Source organism: Colletotrichum scovillei (assembly GCF_011075155.1).
Source record: "Colletotrichum scovillei strain TJNH1 chromosome Unknown Contig00003, whole genome shotgun sequence".
NCBI classification, from domain to species: Eukaryota; Fungi; Ascomycota; class Sordariomycetes; order Glomerellales; family Glomerellaceae; genus Colletotrichum; species Colletotrichum scovillei.
Genome location: NW_023336261.1, coordinates 540,259 through 556,880, shown reverse-complemented (window position 1 = coordinate 556,880; position 16,622 = coordinate 540,259). Strand labels below are relative to the sequence as shown.

Below are 16,622 nucleotides of genomic sequence, written 5' to 3'. Positions count from 1 at the left end.
GCTTGCTCTGGCAATGAGACTCATGACATCCGACCCCGACGACAACACTTGCAGCTACTTATATAACCAGACCAAAGGACTTTTGGACACGCTCGTGGCTAGAGGGGTTGTGTCCCTGCCGGTTCTTCAAGCAATGATCCTTGTAACACTTTACGAATATTGCCACGCGGTCTACCCTGCCGCATGGATGAGTATTGGATTATGCACTCGGTACATTGAGCTTTTGGGCGTATCCTGGGCAACAAGAGAAACGGCTTTCCATGGATCAGTAGACACGGTTGCTATAAGAAAGCCTGTAAGTCTTTCGGATCCTTTGACGGTCTTGCAGCGTTTATTCATGGTGAAACTGGCATTAACTGGACAGACACAATGGTTCGAAACGGATGAGGAAGAAAGAAGGAGATCTTGGTGGGCCGTCTTTATACTCGACAGACTTATGTCCGTCGGGAGCAAGCGTCCATGTGCAATATCAAGACCTCAGGAAGACACTAAACTCCCGATGCATGATGACAGTTGGGTTAGTACTTGTTTACGGGCACTTGGCCACGAACAGTGCTGTAACTCGTTTGCTCATGAGCTAATTTGCAACAGGAATCCCTCGACTATAATGTACTTGGGGATCATGAGTACGACTGGCAGCCGGTAGTCTCTGCAGAACACTCCGCATTCTCACGACTCTGCGAAGCCGCCCTCTTGATTGACAGCGCACTTGTACTATCTCGCATTGAGGGCACACTCGATCAGGTTCATATTGACGATATCGTCAGTCATTCAAGGAAAATTCTAGAATGGATCGATTCTGTCGACCACGAGTCAAAATCTTTGACCGGCACCGACCTCACTCTTCGACTGATGGGACCTCGCTTCGCCGCCCGCTCGGCTCTGTTCCTTTGCGTCAAAAAGCTCACCTTGGGGGCAAAGGTTGCCCCAGACGGCAAATATCTACTGAAGCCCCATCATGGTGACAAATCAGAGAGTCATGAAATGGAGAAGATACAGAGATGCTCAGCAAGAGTTGTCTGGCAGGCGAGTCTGGACATACGAAACATTTCCAAAGCACTCTACAACCAATTATTTGACGGGATTGATCCCATCGGAGATTTAGGTCTCATATCGCCGTTCATACTTGACGGGGTGTATAATGCATCCTCCAACCTCCACCGACTCTCAGACGATGGAGCTAGTAGCCAATCTGACATACTGAGTTTAACGACATTCTTGGATGAGATCAGTATGCGATGGAGGTCTGCAAGAGAATACAGGAGGTTGTGTGAGAAGCACCTGGGTAATACGCCAGAACTGGTGGAGAAGAGTTGATCAAGTTATGAGTACCTTACTGAAGGGTGGGCAAAACGTATATATCAATGAATCTCAGGGGAGAACTGCTCACTAAACTAGACAGCTTGCCCTTTCCCCCAGTTACTGACACCAAGCTTCACCACTCACTGCCCGCCACTGTTATTCCATGACTCCTCAAAGACTTGAGCAGCCGTTATCGGAATGATGTCCGGAAATTTAGAGTTCAAAGTGTCTTCGGTAGGAACAAGAAACTTCCCGATGCCAGCATAGTAGTGAACCTTTGCAAACAGGGCCTCCGACTCTTCGCGACTGAGCTCGAAATCAGGGAAGTCCTCAATGAAGGAAATCTTTCCTGACTTGAGCTTCTCCAAGTCATCATAAGCGACCCTGAATTCCGGTCCTGCGTGCAAGTTTCTGTCAGTACGAATTCGGGAATCACGTAGATCTCATAAAGAGTTGATCTCACCTCGTGTCTTCTCTGCCAATTCGAGTATCTCAGAAATCGAGTGGTTCTGAGCCACGATGCTGCTCACTTTGGACCACTTGTCAAGACCAACCAGGCGAGCAATGTACTTCGCCATATCCTGCGTTGTGATAAAATTGGCCCTGGCGGAGCCGTCACCAGGAATGACAGCCCACTTCTTCTCCAAGTTGACGAAGTTGACCCATGGGTGGAGATGCGTCTTGTAGTGTGGCATGCCAAAATAATCCAAAAAGAAGCCGTTCACAACTCGAGTATACTCGATATCTGTCTTATCGAGCTCGTCAATTGCCTCAAAAGCGTATTGAGCGAGAGGATAATGCGAAATTTGGCTAAGTCATTGTTAGCATCTACATATCATGAGGTTGACAGAGAAGCATAGCCATACTCCCTGGTGTGTAGCATGTCATAGGCACTGACGATGAAGCGGCGCGTCGAGTTGGACGTGTTTGATGCTTTGACCAGGTTAATTTGAGCCTGGTTGGTTTGCGGCGTGACAACACCCATAGCGGAAATGACGGTGTCAATTTGGTTCTCTTGCAAGATCTTGCTGATTCCTTCCACGTCCTGATAATCAACAGCGATAAATTGTACCCCGTCCTTTGGTTCTCGGCTCTGTACAATCAAGTGTCAGTAAATACCGTGATGATATGGACTAGATGATCCGTCAACACTCACCGTTCTTGAGAGAACGAAAACTCTGTGGCCGCCGTGAGCAAGGATGCCCTCGACGATAGTCTTGCCTACCGCCCCCGTGCCGCCTGCGACAGCAATAACAGCCATAGTGATCTTTAATTCGATGCTATTCGTAGATCATCAAATTGTTGGGTTGAAGCGGACAACTGTTAAAAGAGCTGATTGTAGTGGGAAATACGAAGTAGCTTGAGTTGGAACTGCTAGTTATATAGTGCTCTTCACGACTTGGTCGCTTAGTAGCCTATTGTTGCTTTGAAATCCAGTCTTTTCTTTACAGAGTAGAGAAAAGCATAATCTCGAGCTTGCCTGGCTAGCCTTAGAGAGAAACCACGGAATGACAGAAAGCTGCGTGGTATGCGAGAATCGACTAAGGTCTGCCAAGGATCACGGTTGGAGAAATGTTGGTGAATGCACCTCGATGGGCTCGGAAGTTGGAACATGTTCCTAATAGGGAAAAGTGCGGGGAAATACGGCGCGAACTATGATCCCTTAATGTGGATCTCCGTGGCAGTGGGCGGGAAATAAGTTCCTTGGACCCCGACGTCCTTGATCCCTTACTCGTAGATCATGTTCCTGGGCCTTCTTTCGAAAGTTCTAGCATCACTCGCTGAACTGCGACGTGCGACGAGAATACGAATGGTAGTAATGCCGCAAGCCGTCAAGGTGCCTGTGCCGAAAGCAACACCAAGCCGGCGATATTTGTTACCAACAAAGGAGTCAAAATAGCGAGGAATCAAGATGCCCGGAGGGCGGTGTTGAAGGATGCGGGGTGGTGTTTGCGGCATTCTGCGCGATGGTCTTATTTATCAGTTAGCTAAACATAGCGGTAGTTCTTTCAGTCTTACTTCTCCTAGCAACAGCTTCGAGGGTACACGCCTTCTCAGATTGGCTTGGTCTTCTGCATTTACCTAGTTATTATCTACCTGGTTTGCATCGCAGTAGGACCCATAGTTGCACGTAACAAACATAGGCATCGCGTTCAAATTTCTGTTGGCAGCATCATCATGGTCAGCAGTTTTGCCGTCTCGGCTTTCTGTGCCAGTAAATTACAACGCGCTGCCCGCCTCAAAGAGACAAAGACACTGACGAAATGAAAACAGCCTACTAATCATTAAATGATTTCAACCTCCTAGGCATTGGCTGGTCCTTGCGCGTCTTCAATGGATGCCCTTTGCGTTTGCTTTCATTCAGCTTTGGCTCAACAAAAGACGGACTCGAAGGTAGCTCTGGTAATTGTTACAACTGGCGGCTCAATTGGGGACATTGCTTGACCCCCTGGTTTGGAAGCAGCACTGCAAGAAGCATGCACCTCCTGGCGTTATCGTACCGACCCTGTACTTGCTATGTCTACGAACGCGTCTGCCTCGCAGCAAAGGCTTCGCTACTATTTGTCAGACTCTGACTTGCTCAAGGACATGGATTCTTATTCCAATGTCAGGGAATATTTCCATGGAGTATGAATTACTTACGTCCCTCGCACCTATAGTGTCATTTTCATCAAGTAAGGGTTGAACCGCCAACGCACGCTGGGCATTAAGGATTCTCGTCCATACCAGCAGCGTTCTTGGGTACGTCGGTCGCCCTTAATTCCAGTTGAGGTTCATCAGTGATAGTAACGACAACGTGAGTCTGAACAGTGCTTGTATCGGTCGACACCAATACTGCCGTCGGAACATGCCGCCACTTGTCCACGGCCATGCTCTTTCATAGAATCAGGAAACTGGAAGTTATTACTTTACGTAGGGCTGCTCTTGGGAATCAATAGTAGTTCCGCATCGGGTAGACGCAGTTCGTTCTTTTCTCGATGCCTTTATACACTGTGTCACTCGCCTTCCATCATATTATAGCAAGAACAATGGTTTTTGGGCCAAATACTTCGAGAGTTCTTCAAAGTGTTTGCTCTCGATGGGCTCTCACCTACGTGAAGAAAAGTCTGCAGACCGTTTTTGGGCAGATTCATTACGTGTATTGCTAAGAACTAGGTGAAAATCCCGCCCTTTTCTCCCTATTTCAAGACTTCAAAAGAAATCTCCCCGAAATGAATTTCTCACAATTTCAAACTTATCCCCTCCTTCTCCGTTCTCAGAATGGATACTCCCTGCATCTTTTTGCTTGACCTGTTTGACTTGATAAACCCTAAGTAAAGTGATCAATTTGTCGATTCTGACGTTTTATTACTCGCCTCTTTCCTCACTCTATCTCAGAGGTCTTGTGAAATTTCTTGTAAATATATCCGTGTCGACTATCTTCTAAGCCTGAAAACCTACCCGACTACAGACAAGTGAGTCTCTTGGAACATTAATTTACGAGACTTATTGATCAAACTAGTCGTTAGCAATGTCTGCTCCTTCTCTGCCAGATAATAGTGGAACTACTGTGACGATGGCTTTACGACAGTTATACCTCGGATACAAGCGCGACACTAATCTGCTTCTTTCCTGGATGAGGGACAATACCAACAGCGTCATAAACTCTAGTGACGCTTTCACTCAGGAGATTTACAAATTGACTCATTTCCGAGTTAAAGACTTGCTATTAATGGCTAGCCTTATCGTGGCCGGTCAAGTTAAAGTTCCCTCGGCCAGGGGCTACCCCATGCAATTCGCCAAGAAAGCCAGTCAAGGGCCCCGGGGCTCAAGCCACTCAGTTCAAGAAGGTTGCTGAGGTTGTCGAGGACTTCATTTTTTACAACATGTTCAGCGCCCTGGATCTCGGTGAAGATGAACAGACGAGTGAACCAGAATCTGAGAGTGGCAATGAGAGCCAGAGTGTCAGCCAAAACAAGAAGAAAAGATTCGACAAAGGAAAGAAGAACAAGAAGGGAAAGGCCAAGAGAAAAGGATCGAAGAGAGCCCACGCATCAGACTCTGACAAGGAAGCACCTCTCGAATGCTTTCGCATCCTCGAAGCTGACGAAGATCTCATGGATGAATACAGCATGGCCGTCAGTGCCTTCAGGTCGGAGTGGTGTGATATGCGAACGTACCTCCAGGACATCTGGGAAGGCGTCGCATATCATGACCTTAACAGCGCAGTAGCAGGGGCTGTGTCAAAGGTAGCCATTGCTAAGGTCAGAAAGACAGAACTGGCCATATTTGTCGACTTTCCTGGGAACGACTGTTACCATAACATCATCCAAGCCTTCGATCGAAGCATATTGAAGCAGACATCAGGGCCAGACACCGTCGCCGATGGTCGTGATAATGTTGGCAAGGGACACAACGGTGATATTCGAGAGCAACTGCTCCTCCATACGTATCAAGATCTGCTCGATTTTATCAAGGACTTCCAAAAGAACCGGACAGGAAGGCCAACCAAAGCCATGCAAGCCAAAATCAAAAACTGGGACGTCGACTTTTCAGTCGAGTCTGCTACCTCAGAGGAGAGGATCTTGTGGCGTCGATCATTCACTATAAACTGGCTTTTTGACCTGGTGAATGTCTTTTCACTGCCCGTCATCCAGAGCCTCAAGGGTAGCCACAAGTTTACGAGTCTTGAGAACATCAACTGGAGTACGACTCATGGCCAACAAAGCGATAACCGTGGTCTCTTTGGACTTGAAGACTTTGCCTGCTTCGTCACCACTTTGGCCATGCAGAAGCCAAGCACAGACATCACAGGCAAGATTCTTCCACATCACGTCTTCCAGCTCCAGTGCATCGTCGATGCAACAGCAATCTGGCGAGGCTGGTCTTTTGATGAGCATGGTAGCCATCAAGTCAAAAGTCCAGCCGCCTCTTTTGTACCCACGGTGCAAGTCAATTTCTTCATTGGGAGGGATGGCGCCAATCAAGATACAGGATATTGTCCTGTGTTTTCTACTCTGTGTGAAGATGTTTTTGCAGAACACAAACCCGAATACGCGAATTTTGGAAATTGCAGATCGCTTTGGGAGCTTGGCGACGACTTTATTCATCTTCTGGGTGTCTCTCGCATGGCTGAGGGGGCCAAGGATCGACATGAAATTGCCTCTCGGTTTTCGCCCGTCAACTCCAACGGGTTGTGGGATTATTCACCATACCTCTGTGGTGTTGGTCTTGTCGAAGGCCTTCAGCTTGCTTATAGCACTTCAATGGCGGCCTGGAATCGAGTTCATGAGCCATTCACATTCGTGCATCTGCACAATATGCTGAAAGAGCGTGGGTACTTGGAAGAGGGTACTTATGTCAATCGACTCGCTGGCTTTTTTCGAGCCTTCTTCAAAGATCCATCTTTGACGATGGCAAAATCCCGAAGGATAAGTTTGCGAAGGGTTTACAAGACGTTTTCAATAGGACGCTGGAGAACAAATCGAAGAACAAAACGGATGGGTATGATGGCGGCGATTTGGATAGCCTCGCAAGATTCCGTGGGAAGTCTCAATTGGTTCTGTATCAGGAGGCCGATTGGGATCCCAGCCGCATACCAGACAAGGTGCTTGATCCTCGGTCTGCAATTGGAATAGTCCGCCTTAATCAGGCAAGGCGACTCAGCTTAGAAACAGGCGAAGTTCACTTCGAGGAGACAGAACTAGTGCGCACTGCCATGAAAAAGGGAATGGGCGACGACTGGTTGGGTGTTTCTACCACTTTGGAGGAAGCAATGAAAACGGCCAACAGGTGTCATTTTCTCTTTCCACCAAAAGCATTGGTTGTTGCAGAAGAACAAGAAGATGACGGCACTGAGTGGAACAATTTGAGAATATTTCTCGAGGATCTGGAGGCCGCAAAGATTGATATCTGCAACGACATCGTCGGTTGCCGGCCATTTTCCGGATTGAACTACACTGAAATCGCCTGGACGCTCATGAGAATGTTCAAAGATATCGAAGATGAGCTGGATGAACAAGGCGGACCCGATTGGCGCTGTTCGCGCTGTTCGCATGATTCGGAAGAAGACAAGGCAATCCATAATCGTCTCCATCTTGCTCGCAGTGTCATGGACTCGGCTCAAGGCAATGAGGAGCGGCTTCCTGTCTTTGCAAAGCACTTCGACGAATATTTTTCTATCTTGCCTGAGTACATGTACTTCGCCAAATATGAGAACCCCCTACGGATACTGGCTGATAGGTCTGGTGAGAGCCTACCTCCCGACTTAGCAGGGGTTTGCCTGGTCATGTAGAGGCCAACCACAAGATTGAGAGAATCGCTACATGCATTCAGGCGGCCAAAACTTTCATAAGTGAGGAGAGCATCTGCAACGTAGGAATCATGTAAAATTCGATGTTTCATAGCAAAAGATTGGCTGCACGCACAAAAGGAGGGAACTATTCCTTAACCTTCATCATTTATACAAGACAACATCCACTTCACACATCACAGGAGCAAGGGTAGTCTTTGTGGCGTGCGAGTTTGAGACATAATCTCAGATTACATTAATTTCGCCCGTTGATTCAAGAGTAGCTAAGAAACGAGACCCCCGCATAAACCCCTCGTCGATGGATGTTCTCATATCCGGCTGACCTTCCACCCCCCAGGAACCCGATACTGAAAAAAGCCATTCGGGTCGTACTTCGCAGCCGCATCCTTCAAAAATTGTACATTTTCTGCACCATATGATCCGATGACGTCTTGTTCTGGGTTGGCGTAGTTCATGTAAAGAAAGGTCGAGTGGCCTTCAAGTGAAGCTGAATATGCTCTCAGTTCCTCGATAGCCTTACCCATCATACTCTCAACAACGCCTCCATACCCTGCATCAGTAGCTGCTAGGGTACCTCTGGCCTCAAAGAGAATTGAGTCTGAGGGTAGGTTCTTGTCGAAGCCTAGTATGTTGTTACCGGGCGTGACGGCGGCGAGGTTCTTTGGGAGGGGTTGGAAAACAAAATTGACGGAAACTGGAACACTGGTGGCATCGAACTCTTGCGTCAAAGCCACGAAGATTTCGGCAGATTTGTTCATGATTTCCGCAGTGGCTTGAAGGGACAGAGAGAAGGGGATGTAATGCGATCCACCGGTGTCGGCAATGGTCGCCGCAATCTTACTGAGAGGTTGCTTAGATCTCACATCCCTTGTCAAGGTAATGTCATTGAAAGGGGCAAATGTCGTCGAGTTCTCGTTGCCATCAGTGCTGACTGCCATGGCCATCACAGCCAGGTTGCCGGCGTCGGATCGATAGACGACAAACTCGTGGTCGGGACTGCCGGAACCGATTGAGCTGGCATAGCTGACAAACTGGTCAATCACGACATCCAAGTCGCTCCAGGACGCAAAGAGTAGGCCACCATAGGCACCAGTAGGGGGTACGGTGAAGGTCCTGAGGTCGAAACGAGTGACAATGCCCAAGTTGCTTCCGCCTCCCTTCAAAGCCTTGAAGAGATCTGCGTTCTCCTCTGTATTAGCCTCGACTATCGATCCGTCGGCGAGGACGACCTCATAGCCGACTACATTGTCGCATGAAAAGCCATAAAGCTGCGTGTGGTAGGAAGCGCCGCCAGACACGAGCAGGCCACCAACGCCGACGTGGCCAGATCGTCCACCTGTAACTCCCAAATTGTATGGCTCGAGGTAGGTCATGACGTTGCCCCAACGAGCAGCAGGGCGGATCCGTGCGATATTCTTCCTGGTATTAGCTTGTTACTCTGCAAAATCCTGACAGAATTTTACTCACCTTGGTCAGAACGCTCTGGCCTGTCCAATGAGCAGTACCATTGAAGCAACTACTCTTGACAAGCTCAGTAGAGTTGAAGAACGTGAGATCGATAGTAACACCTCGGTGAGCAGCGTTGTTGTCATAGTCACTGTGCCCACCAGAGCGAACAGCAACGTCCCAGTTTCCGGCACCGCTTACTCCGCCCAGAGCCTTGATGGTGGAGGAAACATCCTCGGTCGAGCGCGGCTGAACGATACAGTAGGGTCGAATTCGACGATTCTCTGACGAATAGTACGTCGAAGTACTCTCAGTGTAGGCGATGTCGGTCGGAAAGACGAGAATATCCCCAAGCCCGGCCTCAAAGAGGGCATCGCACTTTCAGTTCCAATCAGTATCCGACATGTAAAAGGGAGGCGGTGTAGTTTCGTTGCAAGAGAGAGCATAAATACCCCGCCAACGAGACAACATGAACTTACAGCTTTGAACCCGGATGATGTGGTGTTTAGCTGAGCCAAAGCTTGGTCGAGGAGGCCAAGTAAGGCAGCTATGCCAAGATACTTCTTGAGAACCATGGGGGACAAACGAATGACTTGGGTGAAAAACACCAAAAGAAAGTGAGGGAGAGTGTAGTTTGGTGCTAATACTACGGCCTACTCTGTGGTACGAACGCCGGGCCGCGAGTCTTTATTTACTTGAAGCATGCTCAATAACAGCTAGAAATGCATCCGCCTCACGTCGTCATTACTCTCTCCATTTGCCAGGCCTGAAATCCGCTGTGCGATATGGAAATGCAGAAAGATCGCAGACCGTTGGCACCGAAGCCACCGAAGCCACCGAAGCCACCGAAGCCACCAGTCAGACATCGGGACCAATACGCGGCACGGAGGACAACACGAAATAGGTCTTTAGACCATCGTTCCGGCTAAGCTCATCTCATCATCCACCAGTCCCTGGGACAGCTCGGTCTCGCATCTTCAGTTCTTTGGTCAATGGTATCTTTATTCGGGGCGTACATGCGGCACAGCGTAGAAATCCTCGATTGATTCTGTAGCGATTATGAAACGCAATGTCGCTTGTATGCAGCTGGATGACTCCAGGTCTTTACGAATTTCTGCCAAGGCGGAACGGTATCCAGGACCCTGGAGGCGGATGAATACTGCAGTTTGTCGTTGGTTGAAGACTCGTAGTAGACCGAGCTGCGCCGCAACGGCGCATACAATTACGGATACCTCCTCGGACTTTGCTTGATATGGACTTTATGCGGATATTGCCAAGAGACCCAACAAGGGTCGGCTCATAGCTCCGCAATGCCCGACCAAGACCAACATCACGATATGACTCGGTCTACAGAATAAGGTCCTGGGAGGAGATCTTGGTAAGCAACTCAGCATGCACTGTAGTGAGCCTGCGCAATAGCTCGCGGACGGGCATCCTGGCCTTACTTAACTTCCTACCAAGGTCCAAATCTGGGTCAGATTTCCTGAGAAAGACCTCCGTTTCGGACTCCCGATGGGCCTTAGAAGAATCTAGGTGGTCTAGAAACGACTTGCTCAGATCTCCATCTGCTTGCCGTCGTCATGACGTGGGCCAACAGCGATCTCTCGGTGCTTGTCCATGCAACCACATGGGTGGTAAGTCAAGTTTGCCGAACTGAGGGTCCAAAGTAGCCTGATTTGAGTTGAGCACCTATTCTGACAAACTTCTCGGTCTCTAGATGCTCTTTCTATCGACTGTCTTCCTCGCCCTCCGAGTCTACAGCCGGCTTCGGAATACCGGGATTGGGCTCCAAGCAGACGACTGGGTGCTCGTTGCGGGATGGTTCTTCTTGCTTCTAGCATCAGCAAACGTGTCCTGGTTGATGGCTGTGTTTCTTATTCGAGGAAATCTGCTGAAGATCACTATTGCCCGAACCCACCATAACCTTCAATCTGTCGCTCTAGGGCTGACGAAGACATCGTTTGGAATCACACTGTTCCGGTTGATGCCCGGGGGCTGGGAAGCAAAGCTCATATGGGGCGTCATCATTACGATGAACCTGCAATTTGCGATACACATCATTGCAATATGGCAGGCTATCTGCGGTGCACCAGATCTAGGACATATTGGAGGGGATAGGTGCTGGCGATTAGACCAGTCGGTAGCTTTTACGGTCTTCAGTGCATGTGAGTTATAATCATGTCTAGCAGTGGTATCCATGTCTGATCTGTCTATTGCAGTATACTCGGCGATTTGCGACATTGTTCTTGCTCTTTTACCATGGAAGATGATCTTCAACCTACAAATGAAGCAGTCAGAGAGAATAAGTGTAGCCGTAGCTTTAAGCATGGGGATCCTAGCAGGTGTTACAGGGGTTATGAAAGCTGTTCAGGGCTACATGCTAATTAACGTGAGATCTCCTGATTGTAAGTAGTTCATTCCTCGTTGAAAACTAGCATGTGCTAATGTCGAATTCTTTGCCAGATCTATACAACCAAGCAGTCTACTGGATATGGTCTATGGCAGAACCGAACGTCACTATTATCTCAGCATCCATACCAGTTCTCCGTGGTTTCGTTCGCCAGGTCCGAAAACGCACGGAGTCCTCGCCGGGAGCTGGAGCATACATCAAGACAGGGGATACAAGCGGAAGGTTCTACAATCGTAGTACTGTGACGGCGACAAGAGCAGAGCCAAGAGATCAGGATGCTTCGAGTGACAGCAGCATACTGGTCTCGGGGCAGCAAGGAAGCAATGCTAGTGAAAGAGGCGGTATCACATGGACCACCGAGGTGAGCGTTGAATACGCACCTCGACCTCAGACCGGACATCACAATGGATCAATGAAGAAGGACATTTCAAAGAGCGTGGGTGAGTTCGAGATGGAGCCTATAGATCGCCGGAAAGACAGCATATAGCCTTGTTGAATAGTTTTAATTTTCTCTCGATATGTGTGTCAGAGATTGACTCATAGAACCAGGACACCACATCTCGTGTGGTGGGAGACAAGACTAAGGTAATTAGGTATCCATGTCCTTCTGAAGTGGTTCAAGCTTCGAACCATCTCTGATGAAGTCCAAAAGCGAGACGGATTACTGAATTACTCGGGCGGGTCTAATGGGCTTTCAACTTGTATTATGTATTATCTAGGCGCTTCCTAAACTTGGTCTTGGTAGTTGGCCAGATTTTCTCAGTTGCTGACGGTATTGAAGTTCGCTTGCGGTGAGCTGGTGGTGCATCGCGGGGTATCCGTTGTTCTCGGTCGACTGATCTAAGGAGGGCAAGGGACAACAATGGTCTTCCAGGCCGGGATGGAGTCGGGGTTGGGGATGCCGTTCATGGCGGCGATGATGTTGGCGGTGGAACCGAAGTCGGCAGCGATCTCGTTGAGGGTGTCGCCCTCGACGATCCAGTACCAGCCGCGGCCGGGATGGGATCTGTCGCGTCTGCAGTCGCGCTTGGGCTTGTCGTCGGCAGCCATGGCGACGGCCGAGAGGGCAACGACGAGGATGGAGGCGGCGTGCATTTTGGAATTGTGTTTACGGGCTGGTAAGGACTGACTGGTTGTTGTAAAGAGCGAATAGGTTGAGTGTAGTGGAATAGTGACCGCAAGATCAAGCTGCCTTTGGGTGTATTTAAAGACTTGAAGAACTGAGTCTCATACAGAATGGTTACCCTGTGTCATGACTATCGGTAATATCCTCCTTGCTCTCGCCTCATAGGCGCATGACTTGTGCAGCGCCTCAGTTTCCCCAGAACAGGCTGTTTTTGCCCTGTACGAGTCAAGCTCACGACGATCGCATTCTTCTTAGGCCACCACACGAACCGTCTTATCAAACTCTATCTAAGAACTGTTGGTCAAACTGCCGGCAACACGGACACTTTTTACCGGCTTCAAGGTTACGGCTAGTAGTTTTCATCTAGGATATAGTACTCTAGGACTCACGCGTCAGGGGAATGGAGACGGTAGAACCACAACCATGGAACTCTAAGAAAGCAGTTGAACGGGCTTGTCCGTGTCGATCATTCACCGCAACTGCCGATTCTCCCGGGGAATTCAAAGAGTTTCGGGTATTGCCTCTGGCCTTCACCTTTTTGTCAATCGCGCAAACTCAATGCGAGCATTTAGGTATAGAGGAACTGCGAAAGTCGGTCAACCTTGCCTGTTGCGAATCCGACTTAGTATCCGTACTCTACTATGAAAACGCGTGTCCAACTGTCGCTTATCAAAACATAACATACCGTTGGGGAACAAGCACTTGCATTGCCTGGATACTCAATTCGGGAGATAATTATCCACCGGCAATTTCAGACAGAAATACGAGTACCGAGCTCGTGTAGAGGATGCCGAACTTTCGTACGGAGTAGAGGAGATTCAGAATGACAAGCGGCGCGAACCTTGCAATTTGTTTTCGTGGTGGGGGGTAAAAGTTAGCTATGACGACTGCCGCAGTAAACACTCGAGGTTCAAAGTCTCGAGCCTATCCTAATTGCCGTCTACTACTATGGTCAAATGATACAAAGCAAATTCAGCTCGTGGAGGAAAAAGATTGTCAAAGGTCACAGGTGCACACTGGAGACAACTAGGCCAGTAAGTCTTTGCTACACTGAGATAGAAAAGTGCACGTAGGGCAGTCACGACACTGATAGTTTGTTTGTTTTTTGTTATGGGGCATATGTCTTTATTCATTATATCCCATGTCATAAATCTAAAATGTACAGTGATCCAATCTAGTGCTCCCGTCCAATGCCCATTACTCCGATTACTACATTAGGTATGGTATAGGTAGTTTACATGCAGGCGGCACCGTCGATGCCGAGGACCTTTCCGTTGATCCACTCGCCATCCTGGGAAGCCAGGAAGCAGACGACACGGGCAATATCGATCGGGAGACCGACACGGTGCATGGGGGACCAGCCGGCGGCGTACTCATCGACACCTTCATCGTCGAGCTCAGCGCCACCGGGGATGTACTCGCGGCAAACATCACTGAATGGTAGGTTAGCTTCATGATCTGTGAGGTAATTAAGCTGGAAGTATGCACTTACCGGTACATGTCGGTCTTGATACCACCAGGGGCAACAGCGTTAACGGTGATCTTCTTGTCACCGAAGTCGATGGCCATGCAGCGGACGAAGGTCTCAATGGTTCCCTTAGAGCCAGAGTAGACGGCATGCTTGGGGACACCCTTGGCCTGGCCAGTGATGGAACCCATGAGGATGACACGGCCGCCGACCTCGAGGTTCTTGTAGGCCTCGCGGGCAACGAAGAACTGGCCACGGGTGTTGATGGAGAAGACGCGGTCGAACTCCTCGGGGGTGACATCCTTGACGTGGCCGAAGGAGACGACACCAGAGTTGGAGCAGACAATGTGGAGCTTGCCGAAGATCTTCTTGGCCTCGGCGAACATGGAGACAATCTGGTCAACGTCGGAGACGTTGGCCTTGATGGAAGCAGCGTCGGAGCCGGACTTCTTGATGGCCTGGACGACCTCCTCGGCGGTCTCGGCGCTGTTGGCGTAGTTGACGATAACCTTAGCACCGCGACGTCCGAGCTCAAGGGCCATCTCACGACCAATACCACGGCCTAGATAGCGTTTGTGTTAGTTGAGTTTCGAGATCAGACGAACAGACCATCCTAATGATGCACCCCAGGAAGCTTGCTGGTTATCGGTTGCATCTCTCCCGACGCGAGCTTTTCATGAGGAGAGACAGGAAGGAAAAGCATTGGATGATGGGATGTCACGTACCGGCACCGGTCACGAGAGCGACCTTGCCCTCGAGGGAAGCAGAGGCCAAACCCAGGGGGCCGGGAATGGCATCGTACTTGGAACCGGTAGACTGAGAAGTAACGCCAGGCATTTTGAAAGTTGTTAATGTGGTGTTGACTGGAGAAAGGTGGTGATGGTGTGTTGGTCAAGAGGGTTGGATCGTCGAGATACCGAGGAGTTGATCGATTGGTTAAGTGAGTGATTGAGTTCTGCTGAATTGTTTCGAAGAGTAGATGTATCGAGGCTGGCATTCCAGGTTCTTAAATACGACATTTCAATCTCAACAAACGTCTCCTTTACAACTCCATTGTTTCTATTTACTCGCCTTCCCCTCCTAGACAACCGGCTCACCTGAGGCGGTTCGTCGCGCGCCCGGACGCCCGTGGAGAGACCGCCGGACATGGACGTGCGCCTCCGGACGTCCGTGAAACGAGACGGTTCAAAGGTCTTGGGAGTGCGGTTGCTGCTGCTAGTTAGTTTCCCAACGCTGCACATCGCTTCCCGCACCAAAAAGCGAGAGCCGAACAGAGTTAACGTAACGCCACGAGGCACCAGAAAGTGTCCATCCCTATTCTTTTTTTGGGCTGATCTTTGCCCTTCATTGTATGTCCCTGAACTAGCGCTTGGTTGACCGGTCCCTTGGCGCGCCTGGGTTCTACCACACCATGCTTCAACCCACACGACCGAAGCGCTATCACGGCCGTTGCTTTCCACCCCTTATTGCTACCTCAGTTCCAGTTGCCCAGGAATATCAGATAGAACACTGAAGTCGTTGAGACCGCCCGGACCGAGCCCCGGCCGTGAGCCAAGGCGGCATGTCCCACCGCCACGGATCCCTTTGCTCGCACATATGTACGCATGGGTACATACCCGCAAAGGCATCATTGGTCTCCCTACGAGCCTGGTCAAAGTCGCTGGCCCTCGCCATTGTCTTCGGCGCGAATGCCTCTGGTGGCCCGTGGCTGGCTGGCCGTGAGGATCATCCTACAGGGCTTGCCCACTACTTACGTGTACTCGCTCTATTCTCGCTATTCGGACGACATCCAACTCGCCGATGCGCACTGATTCCCATGTGCCCCGCAGGGCTTTCGGATGCGATGGTGTTCGAGACAATAGGATTCGGGGTTCTTCCCCCGGGCATGGGGGGCCGCACTCTCCACATCCCGGCCACGGATCATCACGGTCATCACCAGAAGGAAGTGCTGCCACCTTCATTGAGAGGGTTGCCGGTCAACCATAGGTTATGGCGCCGCCACGAGTCTCGAAGACCGTCTGAGAGGATCCTCAACGCCGTCCGAGAGGATCAATGCTGCACCTCCGTACTTGGGATCGCTTACGTTGACGATGTGTTGCGACGATTTTTTGAAGTTTTTCTCAAGCCGGGCTCTTGTGCAAATCCGCTCGCCGTCGCCGTTCTACAATCAACGGCGATGTTTGCTTGGTGATACCTATTCGGCGTTTTCAGGAGTTTGTAGACTCACGAGGTTTTACTCCTTACACCATGTACGTGTCATGATGTTGCCATCGTCTGATGTCAAGCCTCTTCAAAATAGAACCTCTCACTTGGCGAACCCGGAGATTGCGTTTGCGGGTGCAAAGGTTCCGGAGAGCTGGTACCCACAAGCTCCGGGGGGCCTCTTCACTCGAGACACGGCAATCGGTACCGATTCTGACCACGGTGACGGGCCCAATGGAGGGGGCAGACTGAATCGGCAACCGCCGTGAGACAATCTACGAGAGTCGCGGGTGGAAAGGCTGTACCGGCTCAAGTTGCTCAAGCCCGGATCCGGAGCAGGGCCCTCCCCAGCGAAGCCAGAGTTAGGCCTCGGAAT

At 50.0% G+C, this 16,622-nt stretch overlaps 5 protein-coding genes across 5 annotated transcripts; 1 reads left to right on the top strand and 4 right to left on the bottom strand.

Annotated features, from left to right (window-relative positions):
- Positions 1-1,442: 1,442 nt before the first annotated feature.
- Positions 1,443-2,563, bottom strand: HER10_EVM0005651 (uncharacterized protein; the record flags this gene model as incomplete). Its single annotated transcript, XM_035475257.1, has 4 exons — positions 1,443-1,699; positions 1,766-2,112; positions 2,169-2,395; positions 2,459-2,563. 4 exons carry the CDS (start codon positions 2,561-2,563, stop codon positions 1,443-1,445), a joined length of 936 nt encoding a protein of 311 aa, XP_035336053.1.
- A 2,295-nt stretch (positions 2,564-4,858) lies between these two features.
- On the top strand, positions 4,859-7,576 carry HER10_EVM0000894 (uncharacterized protein; the record flags this gene model as incomplete). The annotated part of the gene is made up of 3 exons (XM_035470661.1): positions 4,859-5,036; positions 5,062-6,619; positions 6,682-7,576. 3 exons carry the CDS (start codon positions 4,859-4,861, stop codon positions 7,574-7,576), a joined length of 2,631 nt encoding a protein of 876 aa, XP_035335600.1.
- Positions 7,577-7,902: 326 nt separating this feature from the next.
- Positions 7,903-10,881, bottom strand: HER10_EVM0006953 (FAD binding domain-containing protein; the record flags this gene model as incomplete). The annotated part of the gene is made up of 3 exons (XM_035476522.1): positions 7,903-9,009; positions 9,062-9,418; positions 10,744-10,881. 3 exons carry the CDS (start codon positions 10,879-10,881, stop codon positions 7,903-7,905), a joined length of 1,602 nt encoding a protein of 533 aa, XP_035336174.1.
- A 600-nt stretch (positions 10,882-11,481) lies between these two features.
- Positions 11,482-12,545, bottom strand: HER10_EVM0000513 (uncharacterized protein; the record flags this gene model as incomplete). Its single annotated transcript, XM_035470292.1, has 2 exons — positions 11,482-11,505; positions 12,309-12,545. 2 exons carry the CDS (start codon positions 12,543-12,545, stop codon positions 11,482-11,484), a joined length of 261 nt encoding a protein of 86 aa, XP_035335568.1.
- Positions 12,546-13,688: 1,143 nt separating this feature from the next.
- HER10_EVM0009475 (short chain dehydrogenase) lies at positions 13,689-15,047 on the bottom strand. Its single transcript, XM_035478961.1, has 3 exons — positions 14,770-15,047; positions 14,069-14,606; positions 13,689-14,009 (listed from the first exon to the last, which is right to left on the bottom strand). Exons 1-3 carry the CDS (start codon positions 14,879-14,881, stop codon positions 13,811-13,813), a joined length of 849 nt encoding a protein of 282 aa, XP_035336394.1. The 5' UTR covers positions 14,882-15,047; the 3' UTR covers positions 13,689-13,810.
- Between the last annotated feature and the right edge of the window lie 1,575 nt (positions 15,048-16,622).

Excerpts from the sequence above, each read along its gene's own strand:
- HER10_EVM0009475 (XM_035478961.1), bottom strand. The coding sequence starts at position 14,881 with ATGCCTGGCGTTACTTCTCAGTCTACCGGTTCCAAGTACGATGCCATT. Across the intron at positions 14,607-14,769 it reads CGCTCTCGTGACCGGTGCCG|GCCGTGGTATTGGTCGTGAG; the intron begins GTACGTGACATC and ends AACGCTATCTAG. Across the intron at positions 14,010-14,068 it reads ATCAAGACCGACATGTACCG|TGATGTTTGCCGCGAGTACA; the intron begins GTAAGTGCATAC and ends CCTACCATTCAG.